Source organism: Galeopterus variegatus, unplaced genomic scaffold (assembly GCF_000696425.1).
Source record: "Galeopterus variegatus unplaced genomic scaffold, G_variegatus-3.0.2 Scaffold4892, whole genome shotgun sequence".
Lineage (NCBI taxonomy): Eukaryota > Metazoa > Chordata > Mammalia > Dermoptera > Cynocephalidae > Galeopterus > Galeopterus variegatus.
The window spans coordinates 29,717-49,935 of NW_007731003.1; the positions used below are offsets into that span (position 1 = coordinate 29,717).

General features: G+C 37.7%; 1 protein-coding gene and 1 pseudogene across 1 annotated transcript in view; one reads left to right on the forward strand and one right to left on the reverse strand.

Moving 5' to 3' along the window:
- The first annotated feature begins 1,522 nt into the window (after positions 1 to 1,522).
- On the forward strand, positions 1,523 to 5,500 carry LOC103603961 (annotated as a pseudogene).
- A 182-nt stretch (positions 5,501 to 5,682) lies between these two features.
- The window catches only part of LOC103603963 (chromosome unknown open reading frame, human C12orf5), a 21,563-nt gene continuing 7,026 nt past the window's right edge, over positions 5,683 to 20,219 (reverse strand). The window contains exons 3-6 of the mRNA XM_008588545.1: positions 15,140 to 15,261; positions 10,640 to 10,717; positions 7,067 to 7,177; positions 5,683 to 6,154 (exon numbers count right to left, since the gene is read on the reverse strand). Of these exons, the coding sequence (XP_008586767.1) occupies positions 5,723 to 6,154; positions 7,067 to 7,177; positions 10,640 to 10,717; positions 15,140 to 15,261 (743 nt within the window). The 3' untranslated portion in view covers positions 5,683 to 5,722. The remainder of the gene's footprint in view (positions 6,155 to 7,066; positions 7,178 to 10,639; positions 10,718 to 15,139; positions 15,262 to 20,219) is intronic.

The following is a 20,219-nucleotide window of genomic DNA, read 5'->3' on the forward strand; positions in this document are numbered from 1 at the left end:
AGCAACAACAAAACAAGAACTATGGGATATAACCCAAGGTATAAAATAAGTATTCACGAGTCCACACTGATATAAATGTTTGAACATACAGATAAGTAGGGGAATAAGAAAAAAATCTTTATTATTATTTTTTTGTTGTTGGCAGCTGGCTGGTGTGGGGATCTGAACCCATGACATTGGTGTTATAAGTCTCTGCTCTAACAAAAAAACACAAATCTTCACAGAATTCCAAATAACTTATAGATACTCCATCTGCAAAAAGAAGCATAAATCCTTACTCCTCTGTGAGTGCAGAGAGACTTCCTTCCAAAGAGTACAGTGCAGAAAGGATAAAAAAAGAGTAACTTCACAGCAGAGAAAACTTACAAACACTACCTTAGCTGGGTCATTAAGGTCAACATCAACAACCAAATGAAATAAGTCAGATATATGGTATGTACCCTTGATATGTTGTCATGAAAATAACACTACTTCCGTAGTCTTCCTTCCAAAAACCCATAACCCCAGGGTACTCATGAGAAAAATATCAGACAAATTCCAGTAGAGAGGCATCCTACAAAATGACCAGTACTTCCCAAACTGCCAGCGTCATAAAACAAAAACAAAAACAAAACCAATAAGGAATGTCTGATAAACTGTTACAACCAAGAGGAGCCTAAGGAGACATGACGACTAAATGGAATGTGGTGTCCTGGATGGGATTCTAAAATAGAAAAATGACATTAGGCAAAAACCAAGGAAATGTGAATAAACTACGGACTTTGGTTAATAATGTATCAATATTGGTTCATTAATTGTAACAAATGCATCCTACCAATGTAAAATGTTAATAGATGAAACTGGATGCAGGGGTTTGAGAACTGTTTGTACTATCATCTCAATTTTTCTATAAATCTAAAATTTGTTCTAAAAAAAGTCTTTTAAAAAAAAATTTATGTGGGAATACAAAGAAACTGCAATTAACAAAAACTTGAAAAGAACAAGTATATAGGTGACATATACTTAATTACAAGGCTTGCTATAAATGTAATCAGGATAGCGTGATATTTGTATATGGATAAACAGATAAATGGAACAAAATAAGGAGTCCAAAAAAGACCAAAACTTACACGGTAAATTTATTTTTGACAAAGGAGGCAAAGCAATTCAGGAAAAAGGAAAACCTTTTCAACAAATGGTGGAATTGAATATCTAGGTGAATAACTCACACCACACACAAAAGTTAATTCCAGACAGGCCAGGACCTAAACATAAAAGTTAAAAATTATAAATATTCTAGAAGAAAACAAAATTTCTCCATGACCAGGCAAAGATTTCTTAGAAAGACACAGAAAGAAATAACCATAAAACAAACAAAATGGTAAATCAGTCTTATGAAAGTAAAGACAATTTTATTTTTAAAAAAGGTGAGATAAAATTGTATAATATAGAATAAAAGTAACCATAAAACAAACAAAATGGTAAATCAGTCTTATGAAAGTAAAGACAATTTTATTTTGAAAAAAAGGTGAGATAAAATTGTATAATATAGAATAAAAGTTTATATAATTATAAAGATATACATGAGCATACACACACACACACAGTTCCATATACCCACCGTACTCCTTTCTGTTAATATAGGCTCATCAGTTGTAACAAATGTACCATTGTTGATATGCATGTGTTGGGGCAGGGGGTATATACCTGGAATTCTATGTCCTCTGCTTCACCCACATGAAAAAAAACCGTAAAAACGTAAAATTGAATTCCTACCTTATACTTCAAAAAATAAATTCCAAATAACTTAGAGATTTGACATTCAAAAATCCTCTAAAACTGTTAGAAAAAAGATTACTCTATGACCTCATGGTACAGAAGGCTTTTAATGACACACACACCCCCAACCAAAAAAAAAAAAAAAGAATAAAGGACAAGATATACTGGTTTGACTTAAAAATTGAAAACATATAAAAAAATGTATCATAAGCAGATCTCAAAGACAGGTAACAAACTGGAAGATACATGCAATGTATATAACAGGAGGACTAGTATCCAGAATAGGCAAATTACTCCTGTAACTCACTAATAAAATGCCAAACAGCCCAAGAGAAAATCAGGCAAAGAATACATACCAGTGATTCACCAGTGAAGACATCGGAACTCCCAATACACATATATGAAAAAAGTGCCCAGACTCATTATCAGTTACAGAAAAGCTTATTAAAATAATATTTCTCACCCATCACATTAGCAGAAATTAGACAGTATCAAGTGTTGACAAGGAGGTGGAAAATGGGAACTTTGAATATGGCTAGTGGGACTGAAAAACAGTAGAGCCATTTCTTCTAAAGCCCAGAGATGCACATCTTTTGACAGAGTACAAGGAATGATGAAAACCTGTTCCCTGTAGCACTGTTTCTGTAGGAAAATACCAAACACACCTAAATGTCCATTAATGAACAAAATGTGCTATATTTATTCAATAAAATCGTGGTTATAATTAATTAGATTTGCACTTATCGGCAGCCCAAGACATAAAAACTAAAAGAATAGAGACAGCTTGACGATATTTGTGTACATTTTTAAGGCAAAACCCAATGCCGTTCCCTTACGGACACTAGATGAAAATGGAAAGAACAGATGAACATACACAGACGCACTGCAGTAGTTGCCTCCGCAGGGGACCTACACTTCAAGAGCTGGTTAAAGGAAACTCTACTTACATCTTAACATTTTATTTCTTTAAAAAAAAGAAGAAAGCTTACTCTGGACAGAGAGAATGTAGATATTTATTATCTGTAGTTTTCAGGTATATTTTCAAGTTTTTATTTACAGTATTCTTTCTCTGATGCTCAAAACATGCCCTCTTCCACCAATAACAGAGAGACTGGAAAGGTGGGACACACTGACAACAATATCATACTGAACTTTATACATGATTTAAATGATGTTCAAAGTAAATTTTGACTATACTGAATCTAGCCTTAACTGACAACTTCAGTATTAATTCTCTTACATGTTGAGACCCACAGCATCCATCAACATGGTGACTTAACAGCAAACTACACGTCAGATACATTCTTCATTTAGATACGGACTTTTGAAGGACCAATCTAATTTACAAAACTTAATTAAAATCTCTTCTCCAGTGTCACCTGGCAGAAAGAAGACACAACTTCATCAATACTCTCCACAAGATGGTGAGTGAGAATCACAGAGCATCGCTGAGGAAACTGGCTGCCGAGAATGACATTTTGAAGGTTTTGCTGGCTGGACGATGTGTTCCTGGAAACCCACTCCTAGATCTTTCTTGAAGATTTGAAAAGGATTAGTTTAGGGCCATGGGTACACAGAAGGTCACCCCATCTCTGATCTTTGTAATTGCCATTGCTACAATAGGCTGTTTCCAATTGGGCTACAACACTAGAGTCATCAATGCTCCTGAGAATATCATTAAAAACTTTCGAATTACACTATGAAAGAGTGGTCAAAGGACTCTCCCCTCTGAGGTACTGCTCACAAACCTCTGGTCGGTGCCCGTGGCCTATTCTCTGTTAGTGGTATGATTCACTCCTTTTCTGTTCAATTCTTCATCAACCGCTTCGGCAGGCACAATTCAATACTTATTGTCAACCTAGTGGTCATCACAGGTGGCAGCCTTATGGGATACTGTGAATTAGCTAAGTCATTTGAAATGCTGACCCTGGGCTGCATCTTCTGTGGACTCTGCACAGGTTTCGTGCCCATGTACAATGGAGAGAAATCTCCTCCTGCCCTATGGGGAGCCTTTGCTACTCTCAATCAGCTGGGCATCATCATTGGAATTCTGGTGGCCCGGATCTTTGGTCTGGAAGTCATTTTGGGGTCTGAAACTGTACTTCTGGCTGCACTTTTACCACCATTCTAGCTGTCCTACAAAGTACAGCCCTATGCCACCACTGGTGCGGCTGTATCTTCTCTGTAGTTTCTCTGTTTCTGGTGGAAAGGGCAGGAAGAACTCTACATGTGACAGGGCTTGGAGGGATGGCTTTTTGTCCCGTCCTCATGACTGTTTCTTTGTTATTAAAGAACGAATATAATGGGATGAGCTATGTCTGCATTGCAGCTATCTTGATCTTTGTGGCTTTCTTTGAAGTTGGACCAGGCCCCACTCTCTGGTTTACTGTGGCTGAACTCTTCAGCCAGGAACCCCACCCAGCTGCAATGGCAGCAGCTGGTTGTTCCAGCTGGACCTCCAACTTCTTGGTTGGACTGCTCTTCCCCTCGCCTATATTCTCTTTAGGAGCCAATGCTGTCATCGTCTTCACCTTCTTCAAAGTCCCAGAGACCCATCGCAGGACTTTTGAGGACATTACGCAGGGCTTTGAAGGGCAGGCGCAGGGGTTCAGTAGATGTGGAAAAGGCCACATTATGGACATAAACAGCATCCAGCCTTTTGAGGAATCCACCACTGATCTCTAAGTCATGCCTCCTTCCTCCTGCCTCCCAACATGGAAAAGCAACTTCTCCCTACATGAGGGAGAGACCAGGACTGCTTCTGAATGCTGCGAGTTGAGTCCTTTCTCATCCCAAGCACTCCACGAGCACTCAGATTAACCCAATGCTGGGACTGGATTTTCACTGATTTTTAAAATATTTCATATCTTGGACATTCTCTTCTGCTTAGGAGAGACCAAGTGAACCTACCCTCTATTTCAAGAGGGATTGGCCACTTGGCATGTGACAACTTTGTTTTTTTCCTTTTCTGTTGGACTCTTCGTCAACCTTAGGTTCTAATATTGCCTCATTAGGTTCTAATAATCTCTAATTCTCTAAGTCAACTTTTTTTGGTGTTTTTTTGTGGGGTTTTTTTGGCTTTACTAGCTTCCATTGACTTGCTTTTTTCAAGGTATCTTTTTAGAAAAGGCTGTTCTTTTATCTTTTGCTCAGAGATTCCTTCTTTAATGTTTTTTAATCAAATGATATCTTGCAATCCTAATCTGCACCTATCTACATTCAGGCCCTGTGGAATTAAAAATTCTAACAGTTGATTTCTATGTAAAATAAAAATCTGTGTCATTTTAATTTACATCAACTTATGGTAGTAAGAATTTTTCATTTAAAGGGTCTTTTAAATATAATGCAGTCACTATAAATATGCAATGGGAATTAGTCTTTCTTCTAAGCATGGGATGAGATAGTAAAAAACATATAGTATCTTACCAAGAGCTGATAAAATAGGCTAGATTTTTTAGAAATTAAAGAAAAATATCAACATTTAAAAAAGGGAAAGAAACATAATCACAAGGTTATTAATTTCCCAACTTGCAATACGGAGTTCCTTCATCCTTTTACAACCTAGAGATTAACTGAGCAAAGCAGTATAATTTCTCCAAAAAATGCCAACTCTACTCAGACAAAATAATTCTAAACTGTTTTCCATTAACGTTTTATGCGGCTATGATTTCACTGGAGCTGTATAATCTGTTTTTTAACTGTTTCTAAATCAGCATTAGCAGAGGACAGAAATAAATAAAGCCAAAAGAGGCTCGAAATTGTTAGATTTCGATGTAGATTTAAACTTAGCCAGTTTCAGTCACTCCATGTAGATGATCCTGTAGGTTCATACAAATACACTGAATTTTTGGTAAAACTTTGCTTCCTTCCTCGAAGTTTATGATAAAGAGACTAATCCCTGTGTTGGGACTAACTGCACTCCCTCAGAGGCTCGAAATTGTTAGATTTCGATGTAGATTTAAACTTAGCCAGTTTCAGTCACTCCATGTAGATGATCCTGTAGGTTCATACAAATACACTGAATTTTTGGTAAAACTTTGCTTCCTTCCTCGAAGTTTATGATAAAGAGACTAATCCCTGTGTTGGGACTAACTGACATAAGTTCGGATTTGCTCAGAGTTGCTGGTAAGGAACACTTAAGGTCAGTCAGAAAATAACCAAACAGGCTTTTCATGTAAGCACCATGACTCACAACTAAGACGCTCGCTACTAATCCTGGAGTGCCGCTGTCTGAATTAAATTCAGAGCCACAGTTTTTTCCTAAAGGAAATATTTCTGCCAAAGAAGTCTCCAGACATTTGCTTGGAGCTCCTTGAGAAAAATGTTCTTTTAGACCTACTTCTTTCAGGATTCGTTGACAAAGAAATTCAAAAAAATCTTTTCCACGCATTTTCACCTACGAGAAAAGAAATAAAAGGTGAAATAAAGTAACATTAATGACTTCCTTAAAACATAAACATAAAACAGAAATGAGTGGAGTTTTTTCTAATATGTTAACATTAACTGCACAAGCAGATGAATCTCAGTCTATACTTCTATTCGTTCCATCAGCAGTTCCAGACATGAGTGACTGCCACAATATTTCTTGAACTATGAAATCACACTGGGGACAAAGATGAGGAAGACACAATTCCTACTTCCTGACTTAAAGCACTCATAGTCTAGTTAGAGAAATCTACAAGCACACAGAAACCCATAAAATAGTGCTAACAGGAAACTATATGTATCTGGCTGGCACTTCAGTTCAGTTGGAACAACAATAAATGTTTCCTAAAGTCTTTACGTAAAAATTGTGAAAATAAAGAATGGGGGAAAAAAATCATCAATAATACAATTCAAAGCAGAACACTCCAGAGAAACACAAGCACAGGGATGGTGTCATTAACAGAGCTGAAGAGGCACAGACAGAGGCGTGAAGATGTCGTGTCTTGAGTTATTTTGCTCTGAGTGACTTACTTATCACCCTCCTTGAACAGCACCACTCTTGCTTTACTGACTACTACCACTGCTTACACTACTGCTTCACATGCAGAGACTTTTTTTCAAGTACCACCTAATAACACATTTCCTTAAATCCATTATTGGCAATGACTGCCATGTTAACAGTGAATGAGAAACACAGGATAACTTAAAAAGAAAAAAAGAAACATCATGTGTGGCGCCGAACAATCATGCAGCTGTTTTATGAACAAAGCAACTTTCAAACTGCTTAAAAGTCAGAAATATCTAATTTACAAATGAGTCAGGTTTCAGCCATTCTGACACTGGCAAGTTCACCAACATGGCAACTTGTACCCATGCTACATACCTGGTCTAATGTCTCTGCTCCTGGTGGTGTAAAGACAGGAATTTCTTCCCCAGCTGCTTTGGCCATTGCCCTTAGCTCACTTAGAGGCTTGCCTTCTGCAACCCCATATTTCTGCAATGGTCCAATAGATAAAAATGCCTCAAATGAATTTGCAATACAACAATTAAGTATGTGTTTATGGCAAATTTGGAGCAATCACACCAGGAATAAGCTTTGTTTCCTTCACTTACTTTATTGTACCTCCTATGAACTGATAATGGAAACGTACTCAGTAGAAGGCCATGAACCCTAGAAAACACAGTTGAAGTCTTGAGTTGTACACTATGCCTGAGTGGGTTGTTTGAGACAACTTACTCAAGCTAACTTAAGTAGATGATGGGGACTTATTGGATAAATGTAGGGATCTGCACAGATTCCAGGGCTAGAGACTAACATGTGCAAGGCACCAAGTCAGCTGCCTCACATCCACACACATATTATCTCACTTGATCCTAATAACAGCATTATAAAACAAGAATATTGACGTATCTCTATATTTATGAGCAAGAAAGCTGAGTTTCAAGAGGGGTTAATCAACTAGCCTACATTTTCACAGCCAATAATTAGAAGAGTTAAAATTCAAACCTAGATCTGTGTGACTTCAAAGCTCATTAGCTTTCTAGATTCATTAAGACTGAAGCCGAGCAAAGGCTATATGAGGTACAAAAGAAATACAAATGTCCAGGAAACATGGGTATCTACTTCATTAATAATCAGTAATGTGGGAATTTAAATAGCACTAAGCCATTAAATAGGCCAAAGAGATTAATAACATCAAGTATTGGTGTGAAAAAGCGAACTTTCCCCTCGATCATTCACGGGAATATACATTGGCACAGCTTTCCCAGAAGGCTACGTAAGAATACATATAAAAGCCTTTTTAAAAAGCGCACACTCAGCAGTTTCCTTTCCTAGAAATGATAGAATTAATCACAGAGAAGTTTATTTTAACATTATTTACATCAGTGGAAAATCTAGTCACAACCTAGATGTCCATCAGTAGTAGCAGGGTTACATAAATTCTGCATACTCATATACTGGAATAATACAGCCATTAATCAGGAGATCGTATTGATGTGCATTTGTGGTTACTGAAAAACAGTGATTACACAATAAACGGGAAAAACTGGCTTAAAAGCAATAGATAAAGTAGGACACCATTTAGAAAAACATGTACCCAAACAGCTAGATAGATAAAGACAGACAAACACGAAAAAAAGGAACACACATACCAAAATGTTCACATATTTACCTATGGCTGGTAGAAATTTTAACGGCATTTTTTCCCCAAATTATTCTCACTTTTTAATTCCCTACAATGAAAATGGATGGTTTGCATAACAAAGTATTTAAAGAGACAAATGGTTTGCACTGAAGATGCCAAAAGATTCTCACACCATCATCAGATAAAGTCCAGTATTATTTTTATAAGGCCATAAACATATTTTGCTATAAAGTCAGCCACTCTTCCAATCTTAAAGTCCAAATTCTTCTAACCTCAATTATATCTGGGGCGATCTCTATTACAAACAGGGCCATTAAAAATCATCACTCGCTTTGTTTCTACAAGAATGGAAACATTCATTCATGAAATATTCTGAGTGCTACTATAAAACACATTAGGCAACAAGGCCACAGTGGTGACGAAGCCAAGGAGTGACACACAGCTCCCCACCCTCGATGAGATCACAACTAACTCTAGTGAGGAAGTGCCATGATGGGAGGAAATAAAGGACACAGATACACGGAGGAGAGATGTCTAACCTGGACTTGGGGATCACAGAAGACCAAACCCTTAGAGGTGAGCAGAAGTTGGCCAGGTTCGGGGAGAGGATGTTCCAGGCAGAGTGGTGAACAGATTCAGAAGTTCAGGGAGGAAAGAGCCCTGGGTGTTTGGGCAACTCAGAGAAGATCCATGGGAGGCTTATGATCAGTGGTCCACAGCATGGACTTTAGGGCCAGGTGGCCTCCATTTGAATCCTAGCTCTGCAGCTTGCTAGCTATGTGATCATGGAAATGGACTTGGCCTCTGTGTGCCTCGGTTTCTGCATCTGTAAATGGGGATTAGAAAATCTTTACAACATCGGGTTGTTGTGAAGATGGGAAAATCTGTGGTGCTTGGCCCAGTGCCTGCCCACAGCAAGTGCCACGCAGATGCTCACTAACGTTACCGAGGTGGGAGCGCTAAGCACAGGGGAAGCAGGAGGGCAGGCTGAGGCAACAGATTAGGTCACACAGCACCTTGAGAGCCAGGTTGAGTTGCAGCCTCCTCTTGAAGGTAAAAGAGAACTACTGAACTGTTTTATACAGGGGCGTAGCAGCCACATTTTCAAATGATTACTCTGGCTGCACTGTGGAGATTGGATTGGAAAAGAGGGTCCAAGACAGAACACAAGAGAATCGCAGGTATGGTGACTGAGGTGAAGGATGGCACTAAACTGCAACAGGATGGCAGCAGTGGATTTGCAGAGAAATGAAGAGATTCAGGAACTATTTGGAGGTAGAAATGACAAGACACTGATAGGCTGACATCGTGAAACACAGAGAAGAGGTGAAAATGAATGGTGTGAGCAACTGGGTAAAGCAAGAGCAGGTGAGAGAAAAGGCAGGTGACCCACTGAGTTGGATGGACGTGGCTATGGGGCACACACAAAGAAATAACAGGAGAGAGTTTAATATGCAAGTGTGCAGTTCACGTGAGAGATCTCAGCTAAAAATATGTACTTGGAAATCATCAGGCTATTAACAAAAATCACAGGAGAAGATGAAACTACTCAGGAAAAGAGCAGAGTGGGAAAAGATGGCCTAGCCCAATGAGGACACTTTTGCTGTTATGAGATGGCAGGCCCTGTTCAGTGTTCTACTGCGCGGAGAACAGTTTTGCTTAATGATATTTGAGCACCGGTTCTCAGGCAAAGAGTGAGCCTTTCCAAGCAGCATTTATGCTGGAACTTTCACATATATTCTGAACTATGACAGAGAACACATGCAAGTTATGAAAAGCAATTCTTTAAAAATGCCCTAGCCATTTTGTTACATTTCTACCTGGGTATAAAAGAAATCACAGAGCTAGCAGGGACAGTAATGAGCTTATAGGTTAGTATTACAGAGCAGAATAAAAATATTGCTCCAGGAGATGACTTGGATTCAAATCCCAGATTTGAAATTGCTATATGGCTTTAGCTAAATCACAGCTTCAGGAAGATTCATTTCTATTATATAAAATGGGCATAAGAAAATCTACTCATACTTAAAATTGGGAGTAGGATGGGAGGGGAGAACTTTTTCACTTTAAACTATTTTGTACTACGTTAAGTCTTCTTTTATAATTTAAGATGCTTATCTCATATGATTTCAAAAATTAAACAAGATACTATATGAGTATGTAACCGTGACTGCCCTGTAGTATATTCTTGACATGTTAGCTGATTCCAAATCCCTAGCAGAAATGCATTTAATTTTTAGCCACGTGATAAAATGAGGTGATTTACTGATAACTTATGGTAAAGAACAACATGTAAATAAGTTGCTTACCCTTTCTCGAAGTCTTGAATCATAATTTACTGTCATATCTTTGCAAAATTTGCTTTTCTCCAAAATCCCATGCATGGTCTGAAAATTAAAGACAACAGTTTCTTTTCTTATAAAAATAATCACCATTCTGGCTGAAAGGTCAAAATACTGCATGTCATCTTAGTGAACAAAAAAGAACTAGAAACAATTTTCCTTTGCAAGAGTTGTCCCTCTCTTACACTGCTTATCCTTTTGTCTCTTCATGTCAGATTTTGATCTTTTCTCCTAACCTATCTCACAGTTCAGAGGTCAGCAAACTACACCCCACAGGCTAAATCCAGACTATCACCTGCTTTTGTATTTACTTTGTTTTATTGTTTATTTTGTTTTATTAGAGCAGCCACACCATTCATTTATGTATTGTCTATGGCTGCTCTTTCACACAACAGCAGAGTGGAACAGTGTGACAGAGACCATATAGACCATAAAATCTAACATATATATCATCTCATTCTTTACAGAAAAGGTTTGCTAACCTCTGTTCTAGTTCCTTAATTCTCCATTCAAGTGGGTCTAAATTGCTATTAAACCCATTCAATAAGCCTTAATTTTAATTATACTTTCAGTTTTAGAATTTGCATTTGATTCTTGTTTATAGTTTGTTTACAGTTTGTTTACAGTTCTCTGCTGAAATTCTTGATGTAGTCTTTCACCTACGCATAAAATGGTTATTTTAAAGCCTATGTCTGATAACTGCAGTTATCAGAAAACTCTGTGGCTGCTTCTGCTGTCTTTAATTTTTGCTCAGTTTTGCTCATGTCTCCTCTCACTGTATGTCTGGTTATTTTTGATTGACGAGACACTGTATTTGCAAAACTGTAGGCACAATTTAAGTCCACAACCTGCCTAGTTTTTTAACCCTTTTCCCCACAAATTAGATATTATCATTATTACTGTTTTATATAGTGTTAATATTTCTTTACATTTACCTGTACCCTTACCAACTTTTTTGTTCACCATTCTTTTCTGAAACTCAGGTCTTCCTTTTGGAGTTATTTTCCTTCTCTTTAAAAATTACTTTAGAGCCTGTTTGTCTGAAATGTCTTCATTTCACCTGTACTCTAGAAAATTTTGCTGAGTATAAAACTCTAGGTTAATCCTTATTATCTCTCAGCACATTAAAGAAATCATTATTGGTACTGACAAATATTGGTCTTTAGTGGATGTTTTTCCACCTTATTCTTTGTAATCTTACAATTTTGCTATGATGGATGTAGATGTGGATTTCTTTTCTTTATTTATCCTGATTGGGATTTGTTACACTTCCTAATCTGAGAATTTGGGTCTTTCAGCAATTCTGTAACACTATCAACTACGACCTCTTTGAATATTGCCTCTTCCTCGTTCTCTGTTATCTCCTTTTGAAAGACATTAGAATTTCTCATCATGCTCTTCATGTCTTTTTAAACTCTCGGATTTTAAATGTCACACCGTGCTATATCTAGGTTACTATCTTATGTTTATCTGTAAGTTAACAATCACTTCAGCTATGTGTAATCTATAATTTAGTATACCCACTGAGGTTTTTGCTTTTTAATTTTTTCCACATTCTTAAATCAACTTTACTGATATAATTTACAAAAATAAAATGTACCTATCTTAAATACACAGTTCACTGAGTTTTGGTAAATGTACACATCCATTTAAGTACCACCAAAATCAAGATATAGAAAAATTCCATCACTCCAAAACATTCCTTTGTGCCCATGCCAATAAATCCCTCTCGTCCCTGGCCCCAAGCAACCACTGATCCACTTGTAACTGCAGATTAGTCTTTTCTAGAGTTTCATATAAATGGAATCATACAGTCATACAGTATGTACTCTTGTGTCTGGCTTCTTTTACTTAGCATAATGTTTTTGAGACTCTTCCATGTTGATGCATGCATCAGCAACTCAGTCTTTAATGCTGAGTTGTGTTACACTGTATGAATACATCATAGTTCAGTTATCCATCCACCTACTGATGAATACATGTGTTGTTTCTACTCTTTGTCTATTACAAATAAAGCTGCAATTAAACAGCTGTGTACAAGTCTTTGTGTGGACATATGTTCTTATTTCTCTTGCATACATTTCTGGGACTGAAACTGCTGGATGATACAGTAAGTGTATATTAAACTGTCAAACTATTTTCCAAAGGAGTTGGTTCATTTTGCATTCTCATCAACACTGTATGACTTCTTGCTGCTCCACATCCTTTTATATTTTTAATTTTAACTCACTGTGGTTTTAATTTGCATTTCTGTGATGATCAATGATGCTGAGCATCTTTTCATGTCTATTGGCCTTCTATGCATCTGCTTTTGTAAAGTACCTGGTTAAATTCAACTCTTTTTCCCATTTTAACATGGAGCATTTGTCTAATTACTGAGTTAAAAGAATTTATACACACATGTACACATACTTTGTCAGATACACAGACACACAACTTATATTTCATACGTATGATATACTTATTTATAATTTTCTCCCAATCTGTGGCTCGTCTTTTCATTTTCTTAAAGATGTCCTTCAAAGAACAGAATTTTTAATTTGAATAAAATCCAATTTATCAAATTTTTCTTTCATGGTTCATCTTTTGTCCTAAGAAATCTGTAGCCAACCAAAGATTTTTCTCGAAACAGTGTTTTCTCATAGATATGTTATAGATTTTGCTTCCAGATTTGTTCTATAATCAATTTCAAGTTTCTTTTTTGTACGATGTGAGGTAAGAACCAAAGTTAACATTTTCCCACATGGCTATTCTATTGTTTCTTCCTCATTTCTTGAAAGGACTACCCTTTCTGCAATGAATTACCTTAGCACCTTTGCCAAAACTCAATTGCCCAAAAACAAAGTAACAATTGACTATATAACTGTGGGTCTACTTCTGGTCCTTCCCTTTTACTTAAGAAAAATTTCTTTATTTCACCTTAATTTTTTGAAGTATTTTCACTGGGTATAGATTTGGAAATTTTTCAGCCATCATTTCTTCAAAATATTCTTTTTAATCTCCATAGACACTCCCCACAGCCACTTCCCCATTTTCCTTTTGGGAATCTACATGTATATTAGATTGCTTCATACTGTCTCATATTTCACTGAGACTCTGTTTGTTTTTGCTATTTTAGTCTTTTTCTTTCCATAGTTAATTTTGGAATGTTCTATTGCTGCCTTCACGTTCACTGACTTCCTCTTCTATAGCATCTAATCTGTTAATCCCATCTTGTGAAATTGTCAGTTCAGAATATTGTATTTTTCATCTCTAAATCAATTTGATTATTTAAAAAAAAATTTTTTTTTTGGCAACTTCTATTTCCAGCATTATTTTCCTCTAAGGCGAGTTCAGCCTCACTATTAAGGTGTGGGAGGGCTGGTCAGTCAGCTCAGTTTGTTAGAGTATGGTGCTGACAACATCAAGGTCCAGGATTCGATCCCTGTACCAGCCAGCTGCCAAAAGAAAAAAGAAGTGTGACCCTTCTGGAATCTCTACTATATACCCTATGTATTCAGCAAAATCTCTCCACTTTGGCTGGTGGGAACTCACATGATTCCCTACCCCGTGTGAGCTCTAGGAATTGTCCCACTTACGGATTCCCAGTAACTGTTCTCTTCCCTAAACTTGTGTTTTGCTTCATGCAGTTTCGCTCTATGCGTGCGCAGATTAACAGTCTACCAAAGACTTAAGGGGATCCCTACACTATTTCTGGAGTTCTTCCTCTGTCCAGCTCTCTCTTCCCGTACTCTGCCCCACCAGTTTCAGTAATGTTAACCTCCCCAAATTTGAAGCTTTGTCTCCTCAACTCGGAGACCACTGACTTCTGTGTGGCTTCCCCTACCAGATCCTGGAAACTGCCTCATCCCCAGGCTCCCCTCGCTTGTCCCACTTCACTCAGGCATCACAGGACTGCACTGCCCAAAGTCCAAAGTCTGAAAACAGTTGTTTCACATTTTTTATTGTGTTTCCTAGTTGTTTATTGGGGGACGTGAAATTCCAACCCTATTTTTCCCTTATGGTTGGTCACAAAAGTCTTCTTCCATTGCGTTTTTAGAAGTTGATTTGGTTCTGTTTAAATATCTGTGGTCATTTTCATGGTAATCTGTTCCCTACAAATATTTTTAACATGTCTTTTATTTCTTTGTAGTAAAATAGCAGTTTTTACTGTATCTGACTATTTTAATATCTGATGTCTTTGTGGGTTAATTAAATTCACCTGTCGTTTCTGTTGGCTCTTTCTCATGACATCATTGTCTTTGTATTCTTATTACACATTTTTTCCTAGGCTACTCTAATTTTAAAAATTCAAAAAAAAAGTACAAAGTAAAATGAAAAGAAAAAAGTTCTGTCAGGGGGTTAGGGGGGTTGGGGTGATGTCTGTGTGTGATTTAAATCCCTACAGACTCTAGCAGATGATTGTTTTAAGCTTACGCGGTGTTGAGACTTTTGACCCACGAGCCTAGACCTTGACTCTGAACTTACCTGCTGTGTCCTGATAAGATCACTGGAGAAGGCATGAGTAAACTTTACATTATTCAGAAATACACCAGTAGCTGCTGCTTGTTTAACTCCAGTTTCTGAAAGAGGTTCATCTACTCCTTGTCCTGTAATATTAAGAGGAACAGTAACATTTAAATATATATATAAGGGATTCAAATTAAATCACATGTATGAGAATCTAAACTGTGTTCACCTATATTTTAATGAAAGATTCCCTTGAGTACCTTTCCACATAACTTTTCAGAGCTAACCGCAAGTAAAATTAAGCTATAATTTTATAAAGGCCCGGGTACTCAAATGTTTTCCTAAAGAATGTTGCCTAATGAGAATTAGGTGATGACGAGAATACAACTGTCTTAGCTTTTCTTCCTTTTGTGTTTACCCATCTCATCATTATTATGTTTTATAAATGTAAGCTCTGACCTTACAGGCGCTGGGTCAGGATGGCAGGATCATCACCTAAAACATTTTCCCTCTCTAACTCCATTGTCCAAATGCTCACTATTGTAATGGTATTACTTTTCTTCTTTCATCCCTCCCTCTCCCTCCCTTTTTCTTTTCATTTTTATTTAAAAAATGCTTTGGAACCCCTATTTCCAGAGGAAAGGCTGATTAGACACTGTGAAGGGCCTTCCTACCACAATGGAACCAAATGGTGTGTGTGCTGCATTGCTACTGGGCTCACAGGATATAAGGAAAATCTCCAAGGGGCACAGCAAAGCAATCAAAATCTCTGATCTGAAATGTGAATAATGATGAGAAAAATGGAGTGCCGGCCGGTGGCTCACTTGGGAGAGTGCGGTGCTCATAACACCAAGGCTACAGGTTCGGATCCCATATAGGGATGGCTGGTTCGCTCACTTGGGAGAACGTGGTGCTGACAACACCAAGTCAAGGGTTAAGATCCCCTTACCGGTCATCTTTAAGGAAAAAAAAAAAAAATGGAGTCACTGTGATATCAGAACAAGTGGCGGGAATGGTGGAGGAGGCTTGTTTCAGGGACACAAGGTGGGAGAACTAAACAATATTCTTGGAAGCTAGGGATCTTGTAAGGAGGTCAATGTAGTCCCAGGCTAGTCATAAAATCAAATGCAGATCCTCTTCAGAGAAAATCATCCTCAATAAAGGCTAACAAGTGCTCCACTAATCTAGAACAAATAATAGTTCAGTCAGAGATTAACCACATGAGAAAATAATCCATCAAGAATGAAAGTCAGGAGAAACAACAAATAACAGATTTAGAACCACTAAGACTTCAGACATTGAAATCAGCAAATACAGACTATATAATAACTAAGAATAAAACATAAAGACGGAATAACAAAAATAAGTGATTAATAACAAAAATAAGTGATTAACAGGAAGCATCAAAAACCAGACGGCTTTCTAAAAAACCCAAATAGATCTTCTAATAATGTTTTTTTTGTATGGGGATCTGAACCCATGACCTTAGTGTTATAAGGCTGTGCTCTAACCAGCTGAACTAACCAGCCAGCCTAGAACTGTGGAGGGGGAAATCCCTCCACGGATAAAGATTTGGTTGAAGGGAGGCTTAATGAACTCAAAGACAGGGCCAAAGATATTATCCAGAACGTAGCACATACAGGGAGACGGAACATATCTCAGATACATTAGAGATATGAAGGAAAGAATGAGAATCCCTAACATGCATTGTTTTAGTTTGGGCTACTATAACAAAGTCCCACAGGCTGGGTGGCTGACAAAGAACATTTACTTCTAAGAGTTCTGGAAGCTGGAAGTTAGAGGTCAGGGTGCCATCGTGGTTGGGTTCTGGTAAGTGCCTTCTTCAAGGCTGCGGACTGCTGACTTCTCCTTGAAGTCTCACACGGCAGAAAAAGGGCAAGAGCACTCTCTGGGATTCCTTTTATAAGTGCTATTCATGAGGCCTGCACCTTCATTACCTGATCACCTCCCAAAGACCCCACCTCCTAATAACATCACATTGTGGGTTAGTATTTCAACATATGAACTTTGGGAAGACACACACACTACACACTCAGTCCATAAAATGCAACTAATTGGAACTCCAGAAGGAGAAAAGAGAAAATGGAGGCCAAAAAGATGAAGAGATAATGGCTGAGAATTTTCCAGAAATGAGGGAAGACATAAATCTACAGATAAAGAAAACACAATGTACCTTAAGCAGGACTAATTTTAAAAAATTTAAAAATCCCTCCTAGATATATTAAGGGAAACTTAGGAATAAATACCAAAATCAAAGAGAAGATTTTAAAGGCAGTAACAAAGACAGATTATCTACCATTTGACAGAGATTTTTTTTTTTTTTTAAAGAGACAGGGTCTTGCTATGTTGCCCAGGCTAGAGTGCAGTGCCTGTTCACGAGGGCGCAATCCCACTACTGATCAGTATGGGAGTTTTGACATGCTCTGTTTCTGTCCTGGGCAGGTTCACCCCTCCTTAGGCAACCTGGTGGTCTCCTGCTCTGGAGGTCACAGTATTGATGCTAAACTTAGTACAGAAACCCTGACAGGCATAGCGCACTACAGCCCAGAACTCCTGCACTCAAGCGATCCTCCAGCCTCAGTCTCCCCAGTAGCTGGGACTACAGGTGCAGCTATAGCGCCCAGTAGGCAGAGACTTCCTAACAGGTACAGTGAAGCCAAAAGACAGCAGAATAACACGTTCCAAGCACTGAGAGAACTGTTGGTCTAGAATTGTGTACTGAGTGAAACTATCTTTACCATCAGCATATCTACATATGCTAGAGGCCCTTTCAAAGAATATACTTCAGGAATGAAGATCTGAGATAAGAAATGATGAGCAGAGAATCTCGTAAATATAAATGTAAATCTGAACAAACACTTTCTAAACAACAAATGCAGGTAATAATGTCTATGTCAAGTGGTTAAGAAAAGAACAGGAGTAAGATACTAGACAACAGTAACAAAGTTCCTTGTATTTTTCAGAAGAAGGGATACTAATATTATACTTCATTAGGTACTGAGTGAATGTTTGTGTCCCCCCAATATTCATATGTTGAAATCCTAACCCTCAGTGTGATGGTACTAGGAGGTAGGGACTTTGGGAGGTGATTAGATCATAGGGTAGAACCCTTATGAATGAGATTAATGCCCGTATAAGAAGAGATACAGCTCTTGCTCTCTGCCATGTAAGGATCCAACCAGAAGACAGCTGTCTGCACACCAGGAAGCGGGCCCTCACCAGACACCAATCTGCTGGCATCGTCATCTTAGACTTAACAGAACTGTCAGAAATAAATGTGTACTGTTTAAGCCACCCAGTCTATGGTAATTTGTTACAGCAGCCCAAACTGACAAAGACAGGTATGAATGGTAAAAATATAAAGGCAATCATTAAAAGAATAGAAATGGTATATCATTTCAGAGCCACTAGAAAAGGTAAGAGGGGATTGAACAAGGAAAAAAAGAAAAACAAGCACTTAAGAAGTAAAAGCAAGTAAGAAGAAAAAGAAGCCTAGAAAAAGAATGGGGAAAACAACAACAAAAGAAAAAAGTCCCAATACACCACTAACCAGAATAAAGATAAACAAACTACTACTGCCAGTTAAAAGACAGATTGTACTTGCTTAAAAAGAAGTTACAGGGGCCGGCCCGGTGGCGCACTGGATAGTGTGCCGCTTGGGAAGCGCGGCGGCGCTCCCGCCCGAGGGTTCGGATCCCACATACAGACCGGTTCCCGCTCACTGGCTGAGCGAGGCGCGGGAGCAGCGCCGAGGGTTGCGATCCCGTTGCCGGTCCCTGGTCCGGTACGGGGGCAACACTGAGGGTTGCAATCCATTGCCGGACACGGAAAAAGACAAAAGACCCCCCCCCCCCAAAAAAAAAAGAAGTTACAGACTACTGAGATAACACTTAGAACATAAGCACACAGAAAGGTTGAAAGAAATAGTATGGAAAAATATGCACTAGGCAGATTCCAACCCCCAAATAGCTGGGGTACTATATTACTACCAGAAAAGAAGGACTTTATGAAAGAGGTCTTAGCAAGGATTGTGCGAAGTCTATAAATAATCAATGATCCAATTCCCTCAGAAGATGTAACAATTTAAAATTTTTATGTGCCTAACAAAATATCCTCTATCTATATAAAAGCAAATCATATAAATAGAAAACTCATAGAATTTCAAGTATTAAAGGATAAACTAGCCATCACAGTAGTAAATCCAACATACCTCACTCAGAAATTGGTATTAAGGCCATGCAGGCAAATTAGTAAATTTACAAAATTAGTATAGACGATTTGAAAAACAAAATCAAGAAGGTTAATTATTTGATATGTAAATCCAATTCCAACAATTAGAAAATACAGATATCTTCAAACATACAATGGAAGAAGTATAAAAACTAACCATGTTAACCAATTTCAAAGAAGGATTATCAAATAAACCAGAAAGTCAGAACACAAAGCAATTAAAAGTTAATCACAAAAGATAAAGAACTAAAACAAAAAGTCCAGTCATCTGGAAATTTTAAATAACTCATGGGCCAATGAAAAAATGATAATGGAAATTTAAACTATTTGGTGCTGAATGCTTATGAAATCACCACATATGAAAACTGTACATATGCCAACAAAAAATGGCACTTAGAAATATATAAGCCTTGAATGTTTTTTTTAAAAGCTATAACTTAAAGAACTAACCATTCAATGTACAAACTCAGGGGGGAAAAAACACAAAACAAACCAAAAAACCAGTGGGAACACAAAAACTTTTGTTCACATTCCATGTTCCCCTGTCAGCTTCTAATGAAATAAGACAACTGAGAAGTCCAAAGGACAAGGTAGTCAGGGACTTAAATCCACAGGATAATCTGGGTGGGGCACATGTCATTTGAAAACAAAGGTTCTTTGAACCATCAGACCAGTTAGTCTCCAGAAAAGAGTCAGACACACTGGGTTTGAAAATCAGTTTCTGCAAACCCAGAAGTTCCTTACTAAAAAATTAAAACTAAATGCTTTTATAATCACAGCACAGGAATAGCAGGTCTGGCTGAAAGTTCACCCAAGATATATATATATATATATATATATATATATA